At 40.9% G+C, this 24,915-nt stretch overlaps 1 protein-coding gene across 2 annotated transcripts in view; it reads left to right on the forward strand.

Moving 5' to 3' along the window:
• Window positions 1-24,915, forward strand: part of st18 (ST18 C2H2C-type zinc finger transcription factor) — a 122,355-nt gene that overhangs the window by 74,135 nt on the left and 23,305 nt on the right. For both annotated transcript variants that reach the window (XM_055634085.1, XM_055634087.1), the window contains exons 8-13: window positions 9,231-9,332; window positions 11,729-11,937; window positions 12,724-12,926; window positions 14,164-14,400; window positions 17,735-17,850; window positions 22,224-22,286. In XM_055634085.1, the coding sequence (XP_055490060.1) occupies window positions 9,231-9,332; window positions 11,729-11,937; window positions 12,724-12,926; window positions 14,164-14,400; window positions 17,735-17,850; window positions 22,224-22,286 (930 nt within the window). The remainder of the gene's footprint in view (window positions 1-9,230; window positions 9,333-11,728; window positions 11,938-12,723; window positions 12,927-14,163; window positions 14,401-17,734; window positions 17,851-22,223; window positions 22,287-24,915) is intronic.

The following is a 24,915-nucleotide window of genomic DNA, read 5'->3' on the forward strand; positions in this document are numbered from 1 at the left end:
TTCAAAAAAGAGTCAATCTGCTAAGCTTTCGGCCTTATTAATGTTCCGGTCATCATTACAAAGTTGGAAATATTTGCTTCCTGAGAGCCAAACCATATATTTTATTTTATATTGTGTGTTTAATCGTATAGAAATCCAAAATGGAAAGGTGCTAAAGATTACTTTTTTTTAAATCCTGCACAAATGAAATCACCATTAAGAGGCATAGAAATAAATGAAAAATGTGAGATTTAATTTAGAACTAAAAAAATGAATTTTAGTCAAGTTGGAAGCCAATGAATTTCACAGTGACTTGTCATATGTGACAATAAAGTATTCATACATTCATTCATTCATTCATTCATGCATTCATGCATTCACGCATTCATTGATGTCTGTGCTATACTTAAAAAGTAAATAGATTAATAGATGGACTTTAAGGTCCAGAAATTGCCTATTGATCATCCCTCTCATGGAAAGAATTATTGCATTAGTAAAGTATCGGTAGTAATTTAAAATTAGATGAAAATGAGCATATATTTGAGAACGTTGGCTATGTTTAGATGGCAAATGAGTGACCACAGGTTAGTATAACTTGGAAATATTAATAAGCAACTGGCAATATATTGGGAAATTAGTTCTAACTCAAGAAAATGGGTTGAACTTGCAGGAATGTGATGATAAAACAGTCCTTTACTCAGGAATTGTGCATCTCTAGTTCTCAACCATAGTATGGAGTGAATGTTATATCATTTGTTGTTTTCAAATGTGAGATTACAAGCTTTAACTTTAAAGGAATCAAAGGATGTCTATGATAAAGTCGACGAGATATAGATTACTAGTCGTGATCTAATTGAATAGCAGAGCAAGGGAAGGTGAGGCCTGTCCCTGTTTCTAGTACATATACTCTTACTTTCATTAATTATAGCAAAGTTGAGGAATGTATGGGGTGCTAAATGGGAAATTAAAATTAATGATGAATAAGGGCATACGTGGCTGACAAGGGAAGTTAGCGATGGAATAAAACTAAAAGACAAGGTGTATAACATAGCAAAGAGTAGTGGGAAGCCAGAGGACTGGGAAACTTTCAAAGGACAACAGATGGTAACAAAAAGGGCAATACTGGGTGAAAAATGAAGTACGAGGGTAAGCTGGCCAAGAATATAAAGAAGGATAGTAAAAGCTTCTTTAGGTATGTTAACAGAAAAAGATTAGTAAAGACAAATGTAGGTCCCTTGAAGGCAGAAACAGGTGAAATTATTATGGGGAACAAGTAAATGGCAGAAGAGTTGAACAGGTACTTTGGTTCTGTCTTCACTAATGGGCCTATCCACTTAGGCGATTTTTCAGCTGACTCCCGGCGACTGTCAAGTTGCCGGCAGTCGCCTGAAAAACCAACAACTGGAACGGCGACTGTCAGAGTGGAACACACACACACACACACACACACACACACACACACACACACACACACACACACACACACACACACACACACACACACACACACACACACACACACACACACACACACACACACACACACACACACACACACACACACATTGCTTGCTTCACCAGCCCCCGTTATGCAGGCGGTGGACAGGGCAAGCGGGGGGAGCGCTGTCTGAGTGAAATTCACAGGGTGCAAAGCCAAGGTGATACAGGCATACACCGCGATGAACAGGAAGGTTGGCGCTGTAATTTAGACGGCTAAAGCACAGTGTATGGTAAGTTCTTTAAAAGAGGAGGGGGGGGGGGGGGGGGGGGGGGGGGGGGGAGTGGAGACGATTTTTAAGAAGCCAGAGATACGCGGCTGTGAAGCTCGGCGGACATTTCACATTACCAGTCAGTTATCCTTGGTTCTGAAAACTACTGATTACGTTTTTTTTCCCAATGAGCCAATGAAATTCACTGGTCAGCATTGGCTGCAACCTACGAGAACCTGTGAGAACCTTCAACCTCCTGGCAACCCACTAGGATCTCCTTACGACCTACCTATGGCACGAAAATTCTCACTACTCTCCATGGCGGCTTCATCCTAGTCGCCGCTAATTTTTCAACATGTTGAAAAATTAGCGGCGACCATCATGAGGCTGCGACGAGTTCCCAGAATGCGGGAACTCCTCGCGACCATGAAGGCGACACACCGGCTGCCACCCGCGAACATGTGGCGACCACGTGGCAACCGCATAGTCTCATGCAGTCGCCTAAAAAGTCACCTAAGTGGGACAAGCCCACAAGGAAGACTCAAACAATATCCCAGATGTACGAGAGGACAGAGGATCTAGGGAGACAGAGGAACTGAAAAAATTTGCAGGCTGATAAATTCCCAGAGCCTGATGGTCTGCATCCCAGGGGTGGCTATAGAAGGTGGCTATAGAAATTGTGGATGCATTGGTGATCATTTCCAGTGATCTATAGATTCAGGATCAGTTCCTATGTATTGGAGGGTAGCTAATGTTATCCCACTTTTCAAGAAAGGAGCGATAGAGAAAACAGGGAATTATAGACCAGTTAGCCTTATATCGGTGGTGGGGAAGATGCTGGAGTAAATTGTTAAAGAAGTAATAATTTGTCTATATGGACTTCAGTAAGGCCTTTGACAAGGTTCCTCATGGAAGGTTGGTTAAGAAGGTTCAATTGTTGGGTATAAATGCAGGAATAGCAAGATGGATTCAACAGTGGCTGAATGGGAGACGCCAGAGAGTAATGGTGGATGGCTGTTTGTCAGGTTGGAGGCAGGTGACTCTAGTGGGGTGCCTCAGGGATCTGTGTTGGGTCCACTGTTGTTTGTCATATACATCAATGATCTGGATGAAGGTGTGGTAAATTGGATTAATAAGTATGCAGATGATATTAAGATAGGTGGTGTTGTGGATAATGAAGTAGATTTCCAAAGTCAACAGAGAGATTTAGGCCATTTGGAAGAATGGGCTGAAAGATGGCGGATGGAGTTTAATGCTGATGAGTGTGAGGTGCTACATCTTGGCAGGACAAATCAAAATAGAACGCACACGGTAAATGGTAGCGAATTGAGGAATGCAGTTGAACAGATCTAGAAATAACTGCATAGTTCCCTGAAGGTGGAATTTCATGTAGATAGGGTGGTAAAGAAAGCTTTTGGTATGCTAACCTTTATAAATCAGAGCATTGAGTATAGAAATTGGGATGTAATGTTAAAATTGTACAAGGCATTGGTGAGGACTTGATAGAGGTCTTTAAAATGATGAGAGGGATAGACAGAGTTGAATTGGATAAGCTTTTCCCATTGAGAGTAGGCAAGATTCAAACAAGAGGACATGACTTCAGAATTAAGGGACAGAAGTTTAGGGGTAACATGAGGGGGAACTTCTTTACTCAGAGAGTGGTAGCTGTGTGGAATGAGCATCCAGTGGAAGTGGTGGAGGCAGGTTCGATTTTATCATTTAAAAATAAATTAGATAGGTATATGGAAGGGAAAGGAATGGAGGGTTATGGTCTGAGTGCAGGTAGATGGGACATGGGGAAAATAATTGTTCGGCACGGACTTGTAGGGCCGAGATGGCCTGTTTCCGTGCTGTAATTGTTATATAGTTATATGGTTAAGTAATAACAGCACATTTGGATAGCAGTAAAATGATTGGTCCAAGTCAGCATGGATTTATGAAGGGGGAATCCGGCTTGACTTGTCTTATGGAATTTTTTGTGGATGTGACAAGTAAAACGGACTTTCAGAATTCCTTTGATAAGTTCTCATACAGGAGAATTGCGGGCAAAATTAGAGCACATGGTTTTGGGGAGTAGGGTATTGACATGGATAGAGAATTGGTTGGCAGACAGGAAGCAAATATTAGGAATAAATGAGTCCCTGTTAGAATGGCAGGCAGTGGCGAGTGGAGTGCCACAAGGCTTGGTGCTGGGGCCGCAACTATTTACAATATATATTAATAATTTAGATGATGGAATTAAAAGTAACACTAGCAAATTTGCAGATGACACAAAGCTGGGTGGCAGTGTGAACTGCGAAGAGGATGCTAGGAGGTTGCAGGGTGACTTGGACAGGTTGAGTGAGCGGGCAGATGCATGACAGATGCAGTTGTATGTAGTTATGAGGTTATCCAGTTTGGCGGCAAGAACAAGGAGGCAGATTATTATCTCAATTGTGCCAGATTAGGAAAAATTATAGTGCAACGAGACCTGGGTGTCCTTGTACACCAGTCACTGAAAGTAAACATGCAGGTACAGCAGGGGGTGAAGAAAGCTAATGGCATGTTGGCCTTCATAACGTAGAAGTTTTGGTCTTCTAATTTGAGGAAGGATATCCTTGGTATTGAGGCAGTGCAGCGTAGGTTCCCAAGGTTATCCCTGGGATGGTGGGACTGTCATATGAGGAAAGATTGGAAAGACTGGGCTTGTATTCATTTGTAATTTAGAAGAATGAGAGGGCATCTTATAGAAACATATAAAATTATAAAAGTACTGGACAAGCTAGATTCAGGAAAAATTTCCCAATGTTGGGGGAGTCCAGAACTAGTCTAAGAATAAAGGGGACGCCATTTAAAACTGAGATGAGAGAAAACTTTTTCATCCATAGAATTGTGAATTTGTGGAATTCTCTGCCACAGAAGGCAGTAGAGGCCAATTCACTGGATGAATTTAAAAGTGAGTTAGATAGAGCTCTAGGGGCTAGTGGAATCAAGGGATATGGGGAGAAGGCAGGCACGGGTTACTGATTGTCTATGATCATCCATGACCACATTGAATGGCAGTGCTGGCTCGAAGGGCCAAATGGCTACCTCCTGCACCTATTTCCTATGTTTCTATGTAATTATAATTTCAAGTAGAAATGTGAGGAAGGAATTGGGATCCCTAAAGGGACCATAGGAGTCAATAAGTGAGAATGATATATTGAGAGCTCCTGTGTAGGAGGGAAGGAAGCAGATAGAGTTAAGGAGAGACTTCTGAGTCCAGTTGTCATGGGGTAAAGATCTGTAATGTGTTACAAATATCAGAGATATTACTGAACACTGGAAAGAAGTGTAAAACTCAGATGTACAAAGCATTGCAGAGATACAAATATACATTTAAAATGTAACGTGGATATTTTCTTCAGAGAAACCTTTCCATAGAAAGCATTTTATCATGATGCATCACAACTTGGTTTGGAAACAGCTCCATCCAACACTGCAAGAAATTGCAGCGAATTGTGGACGCAGCCCAGACCATCACATAAACTAACCTCACTTCTATTGACTCCATTTGTACCTCACACTGCCTCGGCGAGGCCAACACCATAATCAAGGACAAGTTGCATCCTGGCCACTACTCCTTCTCCCCTCTCCCAACAGGCAAAAGGTATAGAAGTGTGAAATTGCACACCACCAGATTTGGGGACAATTTCTTCCCAGCTGTTATCAGGCAACTGGATCATCCGAATACAACCAGAGAACAGTGCTGAATTTCTATCTACCTCATAGATGACCCTCGGACTATCCTTGATCAGAATTTGCTGGTTTTACCTTGCACTAAACATTATTCCCTTATCATCTATCTGTATACTGTAAGTGGGTCGATTGTAATAATGTATTATCTTTCTGCTGACTGGTTAGCATGCAACAAAAGCTTTTCACTGTCCCTCAGTACACGTGATAATTAGCCAGGATTTTGCCATGAATGCAATGTGCCTTTTCATGCCTTTTTTTATGATTTCACCAGGATAATTCCTTTTTCACAATCGAGTGCCTAAATCAGCCTTTTTGTTGCCGCTTTGCTAAAAGGTCATGCTATTTTCTCTAGTTGTACTGTGATTACAATGACATTTTCTATGTTAACACATTAATATTAATAAGTTATTATTAACGTGTTAACACAGTATAACTTACAAGAAAACTTCCACCACCGTGGCAAAACCGTTGGTTATTCATTTTTTCGTGCCGCTGCCCGCTGGTTCAGTCTTCCCCAAGATTTATTTAAGAAAGAACTGCAGATGCTGTAAAAATTGATGGTAGACAAAAAATGCTGGAGAAACTCAGCAGGTGAGGCAGCATCTATGGAGAGAAGGAATAGGCGACGTTTCGGGTCGAGACCCTTCTTCGGACTGATGTGGGGGGGGCAGGAAAAAGAAAGGAAGAAGCGGAGACAGTAAGGCCAGAAAGAAGGCTGGGAAGAGGGAGGAGGAAGAAGACAAGGGCTACCTAAAATTAGAGAAGTCAATGTCGATACCGCTGGGATGTAGACTACCCAAGTGAAATACCCAAGCTTGTCTCCTCACTACATTTACTGCTGGCTCCAGTCGCAAATCTGAGTTTTCGAGTGATCTGTGCAAGGCATTCATTGACTGTTGGAATTCCACTGTGGAAATTGGTAAACAAATCTCTCAGAGGTTTTTTAGAGAAATACACAGAGGAACATTTACCAAGTAAGTCATCATTACGGAAAAATTATGTTGACAGCAACTTCAACATTGGTGTGCAGAAAATTAGAGATGAAGTTACATGCAACAAAATATGGATCTCAATGCTGTGTGGAGATATGTTGCCAATGTGGTCATCGGTATACTGGAGGCAGGTCAACCATCAAAGGAGTATTTGTTGACATCGGAAGTATTGGAGAAGTCAAGCAGCTCAACTATTGTTCGGTTGTTTATATCTTCACTTGCTGTACTTTGGCCAGAAGGTATATAACACACGAGAATGTTCTTCTGTATGCGAGTTAAAATTTTATTCCCCAAAATGTTGCATTTGACATGTTTAGCTCAAGGACTTCATAGAATTGCCAAGCACATATGTAGCTTTTTTCCAAATCTCGATCGCCTTGTTTCCAATGTCAAGCAAATCTCCCCCAAAGCCATCACATGTGGGGGGAGGGGGAGAGGGCACAGGCTCAGTTCACACATCAAGGAAATGGCACCCGAAATTCAGCTACCTCCTCAGCCCATTTTGACTAGGTGGGGTTCATTGCTCTCTACTCTAATATGCTGCACATTTTGAAAAGATAAAATAAATCGTCAAATGTTTTGAAGAAGAAGAATCTGCTACAGTCAGGATCGTCAGTGAAATTATGCAGAAAAAGTCTCTCCACTGCGATCTTGTGTTTATTGCTTCCAATTTTGTAAACATCCCACAAGCTATAATTTTCCCTTGAGAAACATGGCAAAACATTCAACAAAGTAACAGACGATATTCATAAAGATCCTGGTGATGTAGGTAAAGACATAAAAGGAAAATGTGAAAGTGATTTTAGCTAAGAAAGATCTGGAAGAAATAGAAAACATAGCTAAAGTTCTCAAAGGTAATTGTAATGCACAATATATCAACATGAATATAGAGTATGTAGCTTATTTTGGGTATGCACCAGTGATCTCAGCTGAGGTAGAAATAAGTTTTTCACAACTGAAGTCTATTCTGTCTGACAAATGGCATAGTTTAGCATAGTTAGATAATTTGAAAAAAACGCCAGTAATTATGTGCAACCAGGCAACTTTGGTCATTTAGTATACCTTTATATTACCATTTTTAACCATATTTTGGTGGTGGAAATAAATGGCTTTTTATGCCTTTTTTTTGTCAAAAAATGCCTTAATCATGCCTTTTTTGTAATTTTATTATGCCTTTTTGCCTGCCTCTTTCAGAGTTTTTTAGTGCCTAAACAACCTGGCTCTAGTGATAATAAACTGAACTGACTGAATTTTCTGAGAAATTGAAGAGGGTAATTGTCTTCTTTGCATATCCTTTCATTTGCTTGTTTATTGATCCAATATCAATGACATGTATACATTTGGATAGGTAGTTTTCAGTGTACTATTATATGCATTTTTGTCATATAATCTCAACAGTGTTTACTAGTCCAATTAAATGTTGACCAACTTTAGCTGTCTGGACACTTTAACGTTCTGTTGTTTAATGGTTTTAACATTATATTCCTGCACTCTGCTAGTAATTCCATATCATTATACACATTTAGCAATCAGGAACAGCCAAGTCATTATGAGCAGTGCATTTTATTAATTTATTGATATATTTGGTCTTATAGAGTCAAGTAGTACATGTTTTCATTTCTGATATTAAAGCATTTTATTTTCCATATTTGTTTCGTTGAAGTATCCCTTTGAAGCCGGATTTCTCTTTTCAGATACATTTCTTATTCCTTCATAACACGATTATACTGATTATGTTCCGTAGTGTGAGCATTACATTTGATTTTTTAAGCCTTAGCAAAATGTATCCATTGTTCTTGGTGTGGCTTTATTAATGGAAAGTGAGGAGCAAAGATAAATGTTTTTCCATTAAAGACAATTAAGTGCAAGTAAAGCTATAATACACAAAAGGTAAACATCATACTTGCTAAATGAGAACTTAGTATTCATTCGTAAAGAGGACGATGACTGAACTTTATTGCCTTCCCTCACAGTGGGAAACATTGATTCCGCTGTGTGGGGATGCTCATGTTAAATTCTTTTGTGTGTTGTTTTCCTTTTATTCGTATGGCTGTATGGTAACTCAAATTTCACTATACCAATTGGTGCATGTGACAATAAATGTAAACTTAAACTTAGCGGTGAATTCAATGAATTTAACATTAGCACGAGATATCTAAAAATGTCAATGGGCCAAACTGTGTGAGGGAAAGTACGTAATGTGGGAGGGAATAGGACATAAAACTAAAAATTACCTAAAATGGATGGCTTGAAAGAATTCTGGAGAAATATATTTTCTAGATTCCAAATTCTGCCTTCCATTGAAAATGGCAAAAAGCATTTAAGTCATTTGCAAAAAGTATTTAAGAAGAACACATTGATCAATTTAAGATTTGTGGGATAATATAATCATAGATACTGTGTCAAGTATCTGTTGCAAAAGGAAATGACCTGGATTTATGAAAGAAGCTACTAGCATGACAGGTAGCTGATGAGGTATAGGATGATGAGGTACACTTTGTGAATGAGCAGTATAATTCCATATTGGTTGGCTGGATGGTTTTATTTATTTTTTAAAGTAAAGGCATGGTTATATAGATTGTAAATTGGTTGAAAGATAAAAGGTAGAAATTAATTTTCAATCACATATGCTGAATGTATAATATTACTGTATTAATGCATTGACCCTGCTTCCAATATGCAGTTCCAATGCTCTGATAAAGCTATATTTAAAATGGTATAAACATGTCATAGGATGGATATAGACAAACTATTTCTTTAAATGATTCAGTCCTCGTTAATGATTGCGATTCTGCAAATAACTTATGCTTCATTATTTTCTTTTTTTTCTCAGTCTCTCAGGTTGCCCGATTGCTGCAGCGGAGAAACTGGCCAAATCACAAGACAAACCGAATGATCTCACAAGGATTGGACAAAGCTCAGACCAAATGCTGAGGTAGTTATATATTTTTTTCAATTTTCTCAATGTAGTCATAATGACCTTACACTACCTAGTAAGGAGTACAAGCTTTGGTGGGTAATTTCAATTTCACTGTCTTATTTGGACAAATCTTACAGAGAACATTGAAGAATACAGATAGACACACCATGCTGGAGTAACTCAGCGGGACAGGCAGCATCTCTGGATAGAAGGAATGGGTGACCTTTTGGGCCGAGACCCTTCTTCAGACCCGAATCGTCACCCATTCCTTCTATCTAGAAATGCTGAGTTACTCCAGCATTTTGTGTCTATCTTCAGTGTAAACCAGCATTTGCAGTTCCTTCCTACACAAAGAATGCAGCACAGGAACAGGCCCTTCAGCCCACAATGCTTGTGCCGAACAAAATATCAAATTAAATTGATCTCTTCAGCCTGAACTAGATCCATATCCCTCCATGTGTAAATTAAAAACTAGCCCTGTGCCACTTGAAGCCATTTTAACTGATTACCACTCCATTGATACCAAAAGAAAGATTCAAAGCAATTAAACTAAACAAAGGGCATCATAGAACATTCCACACTTTTTTTGCCCAGTTTATATGTAAGCCTTTTAATTTGAATTGTTGAAAGACTGCCATGTAAATCAATGGCATTACTTGAGCCAGATACTATGCAGATAGAGTGCAGAGCAATGAATAATTGTGGAGGTGACAATGAATAAAGGACAAACAATATCTAGAAGAATGATAAGAGGAGAAGAAGAAATTTCTCAGCAGCACTGCGGATCTCAAAAGTTCTGCTCCTTGTTAGTTGGAATCCTGTGGCAGTTGTAATAGAGATACTGCCACCTGCAGCAGATTCTCCCCTGAGTTATATATTAGATCTCATATTTGTCTCATTGAGATCATAAGACATAGGAGCAGAAGTAGGCTATTCGATCCATTGAGTCTGCTCTGCCATTCAATCAGGTCTGATCTATTTTTCTACGAGCTATCAGAACCCCTTTCATCTGCTTTCTCCCCATAATCTTTGACACCCTTACCAATCAAGAAACCATCAATCCCTGCTTTAAAACTAACCAATGAGTTGGGCTCCACCACTATCTGAGGCAATTATATGGGACCTATTAACATTAATTTTACTGCTTGCAAGCATAAGGACATCATTACTGCCTATAGTCTTTTTTGTCCAACAAACCTTTAAAAATCACCTCAAGGTCATCTTTTGGATATTCTAAATATATAGCCTGATCAGTTATTTTTGCATTTCTGATACTGGCAAGACATTTCTGTGACTATGTTCTCTCGTGTCATATTTGGTTCTAAGGCAAGGTGGATTGGCGGGTTATGTCCTGCCCAGAATTTCATAGTGAAAGATGTAAAGGAAAAAAATCTGCTTTGAATGCTTTTCACATTTTTGCCTTATCATGGGCAAGAAGTAAAGACCACTGTTCTTGTTGCTCCAATGTGCCACCTGGTGGGATAATTAAGGAATGACACTGACGGCGGCTCAAAGGGGCTGGAATATCCTGCCTGAGAATCTGCAGTTTACAGGAAAGGAAATAAGCAACCTAGTTTATGGTTTTGAACAAAAAACAAATTGCTGAAGGGTTTAGAGGGTTATGGGCCAAATGCAGGCAAATGGACACTGAGCCAAATTAGTCGGCATGGACGAAGTGGGCCAAAGGACCTGTTTCCCTGCTGTATTGTGGTATGTTTCTCTGATTCGGTGGAGGAACTCAGCAGATAAAGCAGCATCTATGGAGGTGAGGGAAAGTTGATCTCGCACTGGTCCTGAGGCAAAATGTTGACTGTACCTTAGCCTCCTACTGACTTCCTAATGACCTGCTGATTTCCTCCAGCAGTTTGTATTTTGCAGTTTAGTTTAGTTGAGTTTATTGTCACGTGTACCTAAATACAGTGAAAAGTTTATGTTGTTGCATGCTATCCACTCAGCGGAAAGACTATGCATGATTACAATCAAGCCACCCACACTGTACTGATACAGGATAAAGGAAATAATGTTTATTGCAAGATAAGGTGCAGAAATGTCCAATTAAAGATAGTTTGAGGATCTCCAATGAGGTAGATGGTAGCTTTGGACCGCTCTCTAGTTGGTACTAGTATGGTTCAGTTGCCTGATAACAGCTAGGAAGAAACTGTCCCTGAATCTGGAGATGTGCATTATCACACTTCTGTACCTATTGCCTGATGGGAGAGGAGAGAGCAGGGAGTGTCCAGGGTGGGACTCATCCTTGATTATGCTGGTGGCCTTGCTGAGGCAGCAAGAAGTGCAGATGGAGTCAATGGTTGGTTTGGATGATGGCCTGGCCTGCGTCTACAATTCTCTCTCATTTCTAGCGGGATCGTCTCTTGTGTCTCTTATTAATAATCTTTCCATACTTTCCATAGGCCAATGTGTCTGGTGAAGCAAATGGAGATCGCACACTTCAGCTATGGATCAACGCAGCCCATTAGCACCTGCCATACCAACATATCTAAGGAACTAGACAAATATACTAAGGCTCCATTTGATTATGCCAGCTTTGATGCACAAGTATTTGGAAAACACACAGTATCTTCAAAAGTTCAAGAATGGGAAGCTGTTCAATTTTGCGAATGTGAGTATTGAAGAAAAGGATGATATGCATAGATAGGAAAGGTTTAGAGGGATTAGACATGGCTAAATGGGACTAGCTTAGATGTGGCATCTTGGTCAGTATGGATGAGTTGGGCCAAAGGGCATATTTCTTTGCTGTATGACTCTAATAGTATTGGGGCATTAGAAAAGAGAAATTATTAATGGAAAATAGAGCTGAATGGTTTCCCAGAGTTTCTCCAGCAGAACTTGCATAGAAATTCCAGGAAAACTAAAGCAGCCTTAAGATATTGTTCTTGGAGGTTCCTTAGCTGGTTAGTAAGAGTTGGGTTTTCAAAATAATCCTCTCCCCTGCACCCCACCTGCAAATTGAACACTAGGAAATGGAATTAGGAGCAGAAGGTCCATAGTCCTCCTACCTCAGGTGTCCACTTCAAGTAAGCATCCTGCTCAATAAAGCCACAAGAGAGCGCAGCTGCTGGAATCTAGAATAAAAATCAATCTGCTGGGAGAGCTCAACAGGTCAGGCAGCATCTGCGGAGATACATTGATTGACGATGTTTCAGGCTGGGACCCTTCATCCTCTAGCAATTTGCATCCTGTTCAGGCATCCTGCTCATTATCCAACATGCAAACTGTTTGGGGTACATCCAATTCTCAGGAATGGAACCCTATTACAAGCTAGGGAAGACCCGTATATCATTCAAAAAGAAAGATAGCTTAAATGTTAGCAAATACACTGAACTGTACAATTCTAAGAAGGTACTGTCTAAATGTTAATATCAATGTCACCTGCATCTGTTATCAGCCAAACAGTTTACAAGTCCAGTGGCTTATTCCAGCCGAGTGCCCAGGGCTTCCGTTCAAAGTCCATGCCAGTCCGGTATCTACAGTTATATTCAGGATACTGAAACCACTCATATAGCAGCTGCGGCCATCCTCAATCTATCCACACGCTGTAGAGAGATGCCACAGAACCTTTCTACGAAGCCACAGGATTTGTCAACTAAGGTGAGACAATTCATGTAAATTTACAATGAAAAATGTGAACTGTGAAATTTCAGTCCTGTTTTGTGGGGAGCTGCAGTAACCATGGCCAGTTCCTGCTGTAGATGGGACATGTTAGGCGGTGTGGACAAGTTGGGCCGAAGGCCTGTTTCCACGTTGTATGACTGTGACTCCTTGAAGTAATCCCTCGGTTGTTACTCCACTTCCCTGCTTTAACCCATTACCTCCCTGAACTTCTTCCATACCATCTATCTCCCATGAACCACAATAATCGAACCCCATCTCTTTTCCTGAAACCCCCACCTCCTAAACCATCGCCTAATACAAGCATTACAGTAATTGCTTCAAAGGTGAAGATAATGGCACTGCTGCACTTTGAGATGACTGTTCACATTTCCTTAGACTGGAGAGGACTGGTGACAAAGAAAGGGGCATGGCTGTAACCGCCAACACAATCGATGCAGAGATTTCACATACACATTTTATTGCCCAACCGCAGTCAGTAACTAAAAAGAAAAAAATGACATTTATTTGTTCTGCACGAGCATTGCCCATCCCCAACATAATGGTGGTGGGACACTTTGTCATCACCGATAAATTGACTTCACATGACAGAAATACATCCTCAAGAAAGCATCCCACTTATAGCGTGGGATTCAATGGGAAAAGTGGGTTCGTACTACAGAGGGTCATGACGGTTTCCAAGGAAAGCAGTCCCTGCATAATGTGGGGAGATGGCAGTGTAGGACCTACACAATGAATGGGAGGGTATTACGGAGAGTTGCTTAACAAAGGAACCATTGTGTATAATTCCAGGGATTCCTGTAGATTGTATTGAGATTGATGAAGAAACATTAACTAAAACTAAAACTAAAGTGTTTAATGAACACTTGAAATGCCAAGGTATATAAGGCATGGATTAAGTACTGAAAGTTTGGGTGGTATGAATCGGTACATAATGGTTGTCATGGACATGGTAGGCTGAAGTGTTATTGAAGAATTAGAGTTTTTTTGCAAACTTTGAGATCTGACAGATAATAGATTTGCTCATCAAGGTACTGGATTGCATTTCCATTTGCAGTAACATGCAAAAGCTGTATCTCCACCCTGCTGATTGACCTTCTGCAAAATAATCTTCAAAGTAGTGCAACCTCTCTAATAGTACATTCCGTTTTAATCTAGGACTGTGGATCACATGCAAATGTTAAATAATAACAGTTGTGGGCATCTTTTAATACAGAGCACAGACATAGAAGTGGATGAAAATGGAACCCTGGACTTAAGCATGAACAAAAATAGAAACCGGGATAAAGTCACCACTCACAGTTCTCTGGGAACCACGCCAGAATCTCCTCCATCATACCTAAATAGTATCTTGATAACTCCTCAGTACTATCAAGCACTGTGTGAGCAAGAGGGATGGGTTTCACCTGTTAACTACTCTAAAGCACAAATAGAGAAGGAAGAGGATAAAGAGGTAACCAAAAAGTATTTCTCGTTGGTAATTTATGTAGTCTGTAATAAGTTGTTGTTGAGAGGTGCTTTAATGCTGAATGTTAATTTTGTTGTAGAACCGTTTGCAGTGTGTTGTGAATGAAAGCTCTTGCAGAGATTTTGTTATCCATTGTTTCCTTCGAAGCAGTGGTTGCAGAAATGCAAATCTAGAAGCCACATCTGCAAATAATTACTTCTAATTTATTAATTTTCACAATGTTCTTCCAACCACTGCTCACTGAGGGAATTTTACTATAAAATAAATAAGTTAAACCTTTACATTGCAGATCTTGACCTTGGATGCTGTCTGTGTGGAGTTTGCACATTCTCCCTGTGACCACGTGGGTTTCCTCCCACATCTCAAAGACGTGTGGGTTTGTAGTTTAATTGGCCTCTCCTAATATGTAAGGTGTGGATGAGAAAGTGTGTTAACATAACACTAGTGTGAAGGGGTGACCATTGGTCGACGCAGACTCAGTGAACCAAAGGGCCTGTTTCCATGTTGTCTCTGAACAAATAAACAAATTAAGTAATAGTTTATGGATTCATAACTTATTAAGAAAATAATGGTAAGGGAACTGGTAATTATAAGCTTTGTTTAGATGGATAAAGCATGGAAACAGCCCCTTTAGCCCACTGAGTCCGCACCGACCAATGATCACCTGTACACTAGTTCTATCCTACACACTAGGGACACTTTACAGAAACCAATTAACCTACAAACCTGCATGCCTTTGGAAAGTGGGAGGAAGCTAGAGCAGGTGGAAACCCATGTGATCACAGAGAGAACGTACAAGTCAGGATCAAATCCAGGTCTCTGGTACTGTAAGGCAGCAACTCTACCACTCAACTGCTGTCTGAGGTGCCATTTTTCCATTGTCTTCCCATTTTGGGGTTTGTACTATTCACTATTGCATTGTGTTGAATTGGTTCCACATTGTTTCGTTGGCCTGGAGTTTCCAGCTGGTTGGTGTTTTCTTTGGCACAATTTCCCTGATGTTACACAAAACATTGTTAAATTTGATCTGCAAATTACAGTTCTTCAACCCACAAACTGACAGCAGTTCCAGTGAAATTAAACATGGTTGGGACTTCTCGATAATTGTATTTGATTTTCTTTTCATCATTCAGTGAGGACACAATCAATAAGCTAGACTCTCAGGCAAGAGCTACTGGCAGCTACTTTTGAAAGATTTGACTGACTACAAACGAATTAGAAAGTAATGATGTACATTTTTTTTTAAAGCGCATTAGCAGTGATTAACAATAGAGGTACTCATAGGCGTTGAATTGATGCTGCGATTTGATGATGAGATAGATGCTGAGTCTAAAGGGCCTGTCTCACTTGGCCGTCATTTGCGCGCCATTACGCACCCTCGTAGTCGCATTGAGATGCACGTGTAGCGTGTGGGCTGCGCGGGACAGTTGCATGGAGAAGCGCGGAGAGTTATGGAGTTGCGTGCGGTATCGCGCGATGCTCCAGGATTTTGTAGGGCACAAAATTTTTGCGCGCCTCCAGCATGAGCTATAGCGTATGCACATGGGCGTATATTGCGGCCGCACGCAGGCGTCCTGACCTCATATGTGCAGCGCGTGGTGACACATGATTATGTCACTGTGCGTAAAGGGCCTGTCCCACTTGGCCGTCATTTGCGCGTAAATTACGTAACATCATTTACGCGTAAATTACACTACATCATTTATGCGTCACGACGCGCGTGACATGACACGCACGTGATGCGCGATGACATAGGCTGTGATGCGCGGCTGCACGCGGCATTGCATGATTCTGTGATGTTCAAAATCTTTGTGCGCCATTTGCGTGGCGCAAATGACGGCCAAGTGGGACAGGCTTTAACCAATGGCCACCGCGCGCCGCCTATACGCAGTCGGCCATAATGAGAAAATAATTACGCCGTAAGCATCAATGCTTTCAGAGTAATGCCTTCAGAGTACCACCTTAATAAGTATTTTTGAAACATCCTTAGTTAAGGATATTTCATAAGTTAACATCCAGGTAAGGATTGCAGATTTTATATCCTAAAAGAACACTAGTAACCAAATTAGTTTTTTTTTAAATAACCACTAGCAATTTTACTAATACAATTTTTTTTTAAATTGCGAACCAATTCTTAAGTTCAACCCCTCAAACTGCTATAATGGAATAAAATTTTGTGTTTGTTGGGAGTAATTCGGAAAGTTTAAAAGTAAATGAATTTTTCTAGCAAACAATAGTTTTATCAATGTTTCACTTAACAAATGATGTCAATACACTGACGCTACTTGCAGAGCAGATAATATATTTGAAGGATCGACCGCCACGCGACTGTCGCACGTCATCAATCACTACCGGCCTGTCGCGTAAATGACGACCAAGTGGAACAGGCCCTTTACTGTTAAAATGATCTGTGTGTTATCACGTGTCCCCTGGCCTTGATGCCACTGTCCAACAATGTTGCAGTTTTTCAATTCACAGCCTCCAAAGATTTACTCACCTGTGTGAACCTTTTGTGTAATAAAGCTGCTGTGACGTGGGATAATTCATTGCATTATAGCCACGTCAAAGCAAGTAATTACTGAAATCACTTTTACCACTTTAATATATTGAGAACTTCTCATTAACAGCATTTTATTAACGTAATCATGTTTTGAAGTACGCTCGAATAGTGCTGGTCATTTGCAGATTCTACAATCAATCATGTAGATTTGAGTTTGAAGAGGTAGCTCATAAATGTGGGTGGCGCATTGGCGCAGCTGCTAGAGCCACCACCTCTCAGCGCCAGAGACCCAGGTTCGATCCTGACCTCAGGTGCTAACTGTGTGCAGTTTGTATGTTCTCCCTGTGACCACGTGGGTTTCCCCCAAGTGCTATGGTTTCTTCCCCCAACTCAAATACGTGATGGTTTGTAAGTTACATTGGCCCTCTGTAAATTGCCCCAAGTGTGTCGGGAGTGGAAGAGAAAGTAGGATAACATAGAACTAGTGTGAACGGGTGACCAACAGTCAGTCGGCATGGACTCGGTGGGCAGGGGGGCCAGTTTCCATGCTGTTTCTCTAAACTAAATTAAATTAAATCTTTTCCTGAATTGGTATAATTGTGGGTGCTGGAATTGCGAACAACACCCAAACCAGATCTCTTTAATATATTGAGAATTTCTCATTAACAACATTTTATTAACACAATTATGTTTTGACGTATGCCCCAATAGTTCTGGTCATTTTCAGATACTACAATCAATCATGTGGAGTGCTGGAATTGTTGACAGCACATATAGCAGATCTCCATCTTAATGTTACCTGGTTCTTTACACTTGCAGAGAGAAGACTTTGGCCCAAACGAAGGAATGGAAGAGAGAAGATATCCTGGTGAGGTTACTGTTCCGAGTCCTCTTTCCAAAGTTCCATGCAAGGAGTCAAAGAAAGAGCTCATCACGTAAGTAGCTGCTCACCATGCATTCTTTATGTATGCCGTGCTATAAAAACGTACCTCTATATTAACTGAGCCTTTTATACCTTAGACTTTAGAGATACAGCACGAAAAATCAGGCCCTTCAGCCCACCAAGTCCGTGCCAATCAGTGATCACCTCATACATTAGCACTATCCTACGCACTAGGGACAATTTACTGTTTTACCAAAGCCAATTAACATACAAACCAATGCATCATTTGAGTATGGGAGGAACCCGGAGCACCCGGAGTAAAACCACATGGTCACAGGAAAAGTACAAACTCCGTATAGACAGCACCCACAGTTGGGATAGTACCCTGGTCTCTGGTGCTGTGAGGCAGCTGCTCTACCGCTACAACACTATGCCGCGCTACTACACCACTGTGCTGCCCTAAAGTCATAAATTCTCAGAATGTTTGCAGCTTCTTTCTTGCCATATCCCATGCTAGTTATTTTATATCAAACACTCATCTAGTTCAATATTACGAATCTGCCTCCATTATTGTACAGTAAATTCCAGAGCCTGAAAGCATAAAAGATATAGCTTCATATTACACATTTCCTTTTTTGTGTGTAATTTGCCTCTGAATCCCCTTGCTCTGAATCTCATTCTCATTTGAAACAGATCCCTAGTTGTTACCATACCTACAATCTTTGTGATCTTAAATACCTCTATCAACCTCCGCTTTTCCAATGAAAACAATCCCAGGTATTTCCTGTTAATCCATTTAGCTGCAGTTCTGCATCCTGGAAATCATTTCAAGTAATCTGGGCAATAGTTAAAAATCATATGATGTCCATTAAAATTTCGGCCTATAAATCCTACTTTCCACTGAAGTACATGGAGGAGTGTTTCATAGATAGACACAAAATGCTTGAGGAACTCAGCACCTCTGAAGAAAATGGATAGGTGGCATTTTGGGTCGGCACCTTTCTTCAGAGTGTTCCAAAATAGGTTTATCCAGGCCAGCCAGGGTATTACTTTTATGCAAGCAAATTGTATCAAGAATAATGTATCTAAACCCTACAATTTGTGGGCCTGGACCATACACCTGGACCATTTCCGACATTTCACTACTATTTCTAGACCTCACTATCTCCATCGCAGGTGGTAGACTACTGATGACATCCACTATAAACCCACTGACTCCCATGGCTATCTGGACTACCCTTCTTCCCACCCTGCTTCCTGTAAGGACTCCATCCCCTTCTCCAATTCTTCCATCTACGCCACATCTGCACCCAGGATGAGGTGTTCCACCCAGGGCATTGGAGATGTCCACATTCTTCAGGGTTCCAGGACAAGGGGTCACAGCTTAAGGATAAAGGGGAAATCCTTTAAAACCGAGATGAGAAGAACTTTTTTCACACAGAGAGTGGTGAATCTCTGGAACTCTCTGCCGCAGAGGGTAGTCGAGGCCAGTTCATTGGCTATATTTAAGAGGAGTTAGATGTGGCCCTTGTGGCTAAGGGATCAGAGGGTATGGAGAGAAGGCAGGTACGGGATACTGAGTTGGATGACCAGCCATGATCATATTGAATGGCGGTGCAGGCTCGAAGGGCCGAATGGTCTACTCCTGCACCTAATTTCTATGTTTCTATGTTTCTATGTTTCTATGTTTCTACTATAGATGAGGCTCTCACCAGGGTCTCTTCTATACCCTGTAACTCGACTCTCACTCCCCATCCCCCCAATCATAACAAGGGCAGAGTCCCCCTTGTCCTCACCTTCCACCCTACCACCCGTCACATACAACAAATAATCCTCCAACATTTTTGCCACCTCCAACGTGATCCCACCACCGCCCGCATCTTCCCATTTCCTCCCCTGTCGGCTTTCCACAGAGATTGCTCCCTCCGTAACTCCCTGGTCAATTCGTCCCTTCCCATCCAAACCACCCCCTCTCCTGGCACTTGCTACACTTGTCACTTTACCTCCCCCCTTGACTCCATTCAAAGACCCAAGCAGTCTTTCCAGGTGCGACAGAGGTTCAGCTGCACCTCCTCCAAACTCATCTATTGAATTCGCTGTTATAGATGTCATCTGCTCTACATCGGTGAGACCAAGCGTAGGCTTGGCGATCGCTTCCCCCAACACCTCCGCTCAGTTCACAATAACCAAACTGATTTCCCGGTGGCTCAGCACTTCAACTCCCCCTCCCATTCTGAAACCGACCTTTCTGTATTGGGCCTCCTCCATGGCCAGAGTGAGGACAACCGTAAATTGGAGGAACAGCACCTCATAATTCGCTTGGGCTGTTTGCACCCCAGTGGTATGAACATTGACCTCTAATTTCAGGCAGTCCCTACTTTCTCCTCCCCTTATCAGCTCTCCCTCAGCCCTCTGGCTCCTCCACTTCCTTTCTTCTTCCTACCCCCCCCACCGTCACATCAGTCTGAAGAAGGGTCTTGACCCACAATGTTGCCGATTTCCCTCGCTCCATAGATGCTGCCTCACCCGCTGAGTTTCTCCAGCATTTTTGTCTACCGGCATTCAATATGATCATGGTTGATCATCCAAAATCAGTACCCTGTTCCTGCTTTCTCGCCATATCCCTTGCTTCCATTAGCCCTAAGAGCTATATCTACCTCTCTCTTGAAAACATTTTGGACAGGTACATGGATAGGAAAGGTGTAGAGTGATATGGACCAAAAGCGGGCAGGTGGGACTAGTGTAGATGAGATATCTTGGTCGGCAAGGGCAAGTTGGGCCGAAAGCCCTGTTTCTGTGCTCCGTGTCTCTATGGCTGACACACCTAACAGTATTCACTAATCAATCGTACAACACAATGCAGCCACTGAGTACATAAACCTGTGGAGAGGATATTTCCACTAATGTGAGAGTCTAGGATCAGAGGACGCAACCTCAGACAGAATAAAAGTAGATACTTTTAGAAAGGAGATGAGGAGGAATTTATTTTGCCTGAAGGTGGTGAATCTGTGGAATTCATTGCCACAGACGGCTGTGAAGGTCGTCTTTTGGTATTTTGAAACCGGGGACTGATAGGTTCTTGATTAGTAAGGGTGTCAAAAGGTTAAGGGAAGAAGGCAGGAGAGTGGGGTTGAGAAAGAAGATAAATCTGAATTGATTGAAAGGCAGAGCAGCTTCGATGGTTCAAATTTCATAAATCTGCTCCGAAGTCTTATGAACTAATGAACATGAAAACATATGCATGAAACTGAGTTCATATGCATCAATTCCTCATATTCATCCTACTATTAACTCTTGTGCTATTAATTCTTCATTTACGATGGCAAGTTAATTTCTGCATCTTAAGTGCTAAAGCTATCTCATGTAAGATCAGTTATATCTAAGTTAAATAACTCTGTCACTTTCACCCACCCTTAAATTTCAAAGAGGCCCATTTTGTCAATTTTCCTTAGAGTTAACTGGAAGAATGAGGATTTAAACAAAAATAACAATTAAACACTACATGTGAAATTGTGAGCATGTATTGGCACAAAGCAATTGGCAGAAATCTTTCATGAAAGTTACGCGTTCAACTTTGTGGCAGTGCTGCAATGAGATGTCAATGCAGAGCAGTCAAATCAGGCTATGGTTGTGGATGCACTCAATAGAACTCAGGAAGTAACATATGTGGGAAGGAACTGCAGATTCCTCAATAACTCAGCGGGACAGACAGGCAGCGTCTCTGGAGAGAAGGAATGGGTGACATTTTGCATCGACACCCTTCTTCAGATTCAAGATTCCAGTCTGAAGAAGGGTCTGTAAACGAAATGTCACCCATTCCTTCTATCCAGAGATGCTGCCTGTCCCGCTGAGTTACTCCAGCATTTTTGTCTAACTCCTGGAAGTAACATGTACAGAAATTGTAAGTTAAATTCACTTCTGTTCTGAAAGCTGATTTATGTTCATTTCATAAGCAAATTTGGAGCTGTATTTACCAATAACTGTTCTGCAGTGTACTGAAAGTGTGAAAGAAACTTTATAAGTTTCACATTCCACTTAAGAAGAGTGCCACTAATTTATCATAAGGATATTAAAGTTACCATAATGATGTGCTGTTTGTTTGTGTAAGAACCCTCCCACTTCTTTCTTTCTGAATTTTCCAGATTAAAAATGTAAACAAATAGCAAAAGCCTATGCAATAACCAGTTCTGACAAAATTCTTGAAGAATCTTAACAAAAAAACTTTATGTTCTAAGCTTAAAATTGCCCTTTAATCATATTTGTCAGCGTACAATTTGTGGGATGACTTTTAAGGTTGCAATAAAATATAATCTTAACAATATAAGCATAGGTATTCCTGTATTAAATGTATAACTGCCAGCTTGGATGAATCCCATTTCAGTCGCGCTAATACTGTTAAACTGAACTTATTTTCATGTTTCACAGTTGCCCTACCCCAGGATGTGATGGAAGTGGCCATGTAACTGGAAATTATGCATCACACCGAAGGTACGTGAAAGCACTTATCTTCATGCTCATCAACCTGGAGCGACAATGAATTAATAGAGTAAACCCCCTTGGCACTTTAGCAGGTTTTATTGTAATGCAGTGATGTTATTGTTTTGATTTTTGTTGTCCTGTATTTGATTATACAGTGGAAATGTCTATTTTACACTGTAATATTACCAGCTATGTGAATGAGTTAGGTTTGGCACAAGCAGGATGCAAATTAGTTTAGTTACGCAGCATGGAAACAGGTCCTTAGGTCTACCGTGTCCACGCCGACCAACGATCACCCATACACTGGTTCAATGTTATTTAATGTTATCCCAGTTTTGCATCTTACACACGAGGGGCAATTCACAGAAGCAAATTAACCTACAAACCTGGAAACCCTGGAATGCGGGAGAAAACTGGAGCACCCAGAGAAAACCCACGCAGTCGTAAGGAGAATGTACAAACTTTGTACAGACAACACTGTAGTCAGGATTGATCCGAGGTCTCTGGTGCTGCAAGGCAGCAACTCTACCGCTGTGCCACCGTGCCTCCCTGTATTGTATTGTATCATTACATAGTGGTTCACACCTGTAAGAATGTAATAATAGCCCTACAATTGCAGTCTCAAATCTTAATCTCTTGTAAGTGCCCATAATGTCAGTTGTACCACATAGCACATTTATAGTGTTACTGCAGATTTTTGTTTTTCTTTTATGAAAGTGAGCACTCTCGCATTTATTGGCATGGAGTGCAGCTGCAAAATATGTGTACACCTGCACTAAGCTTTGTAACAAAGTGCAAGTCTGACAAATAAATAGGCAAGATGTAAAAGATTAAAAGATTACAGTGCTGGGATTAACCTAGATGGTCAAAAATGTCAGCATGAACATGGTGGGCCAAAGGACCAATTTCTGTATTTTATAGCACTGTGATTATCAGCAAAGAACAAGGGCGTAAATCATGGGGCTTTATCAAATAAACATACTTAATATAGGTTAGTGGGCTTTATAAATTGAGCATAATTCACTGCTGCAACAATCCAGGTAAGTTTAACACAAGTTACTGAGGACAAACCTCTGTCTCCAATGTCTGATGATGATGATGCAGAGGTAAGGGCATCACCACCGAGTGACTTCTTCCAAAACTGTGCATAAGTGTGAAGAAATCAAGAGTTCTCGAGGTAATCTCCCCACTGAAATCATATAACAAACAAAGAAGACCCAAGAGACTGCAGATGCTTGAATCTTGAGTGCTGGAGTAATTCAGCAGGTCAGGCATAGTCAGTAGGGGAAATGGACAGTGATGTTTAGGGTCAGAAGTCTTCTTCAGACTGTAGTGGGCAGGGGTAGATTATGTAGACCATTATAATAACAGTTGACTTTGATAGACATATAATAGTAGTCAAAGTAGACTATGAGCTGCATTCTTTAGAATGTGCACTATATGATTTCATTGCAAATATATTTGGCCATTCTTTTCATGGTAATGGGGTAATTTACATTAATTGGACAAACATTAGTCATTGTTCTGGTGAAACTGGAACTGTTTAGAGTCAAAGAGTGATACATTGTGGAAACAGGCCCTTTGGCTCAACTCGCCCACACCGGTCAACAATGTCCCAGCTACACTAGTCCCACTTGCCTGCGCTTGATCCATATTCCTCCAAACCTGATCTATCCATGTACCGGTCTAACTGTTTCTTATATGATGGGATAGTCCCAGCCTCAACTACCTTCTCTAGCAGCTTGTTCCATACACCTTTGTTTCATACACCCAAAAAGTTACCCCTCAGATTCCTATTAAATCCTTTCCCCTCCACCTTGAACCTATGTCCTCTGGTTTTCGATTCCCCTACTCTGGGAAAAAGACTGTGCATCTACCCAATCTATTCCTCTCATGACTTTGTATACACCTGTAAGATCTCCCCTCGCCGGCCTGCACTCCATGGAATGAGACCCAGCCTACTCAACCTTCTCTATAGCTCACACCCTCTAGTTCTGGAAACATCTTCGTAAATCTTTTCTCAACCCTTTCAAGCATGACAATATCTTTCCTACAACCTGGTGCCCAGAACTGAACACAATATTCTAAATGCTGTCTCACCAATGTCTTATACAACTGCAACATGACCTCCCAACTTCTATACTCCATACTCTGACTGGTTTAACTTTCAATACATTTCAAACTGTAAATATACCTTTCTCCACAGTAAAAAAACTACATACTGGTAATCAGAAATTTCAAAACATCACCCTTAATTTTATCTTAAATTTTCAATGTTAGCTTCTATTAAAATTAAAATTTAAACTCGAGTATAGGAATTATGCAAGGAGGTTAAACAATGTTGTATATTCTCATGTTTCTATGAAGTAGATAATGGCAGTAGGAGGATGTACAGTGGACCACTCATTCACCAGCTCATCACTGTCAACATTTCAAATCTTTGCAAACTGATAATTATCAGTCAAAACCTTGCAGTAATCCCTGCTGACTGGTTAGCATGCAACAAACGTTTTTCACTATACCTCGGTACATGTGACAACAAACTAAGCTGGACCTCCAGCAAATTAATCTGAACCAGCCAGTTTGTTAAATTTTATTTTTTCGAGTGGACTTTTAGAAGTTTACATAATCAGAGAAA

The sequence above is a fragment of the Leucoraja erinacea genome, chromosome 4 (genome assembly GCF_028641065.1).
Source record: "Leucoraja erinacea ecotype New England chromosome 4, Leri_hhj_1, whole genome shotgun sequence".
Lineage (NCBI taxonomy): Eukaryota > Metazoa > Chordata > Chondrichthyes > Rajiformes > Rajidae > Leucoraja > Leucoraja erinaceus.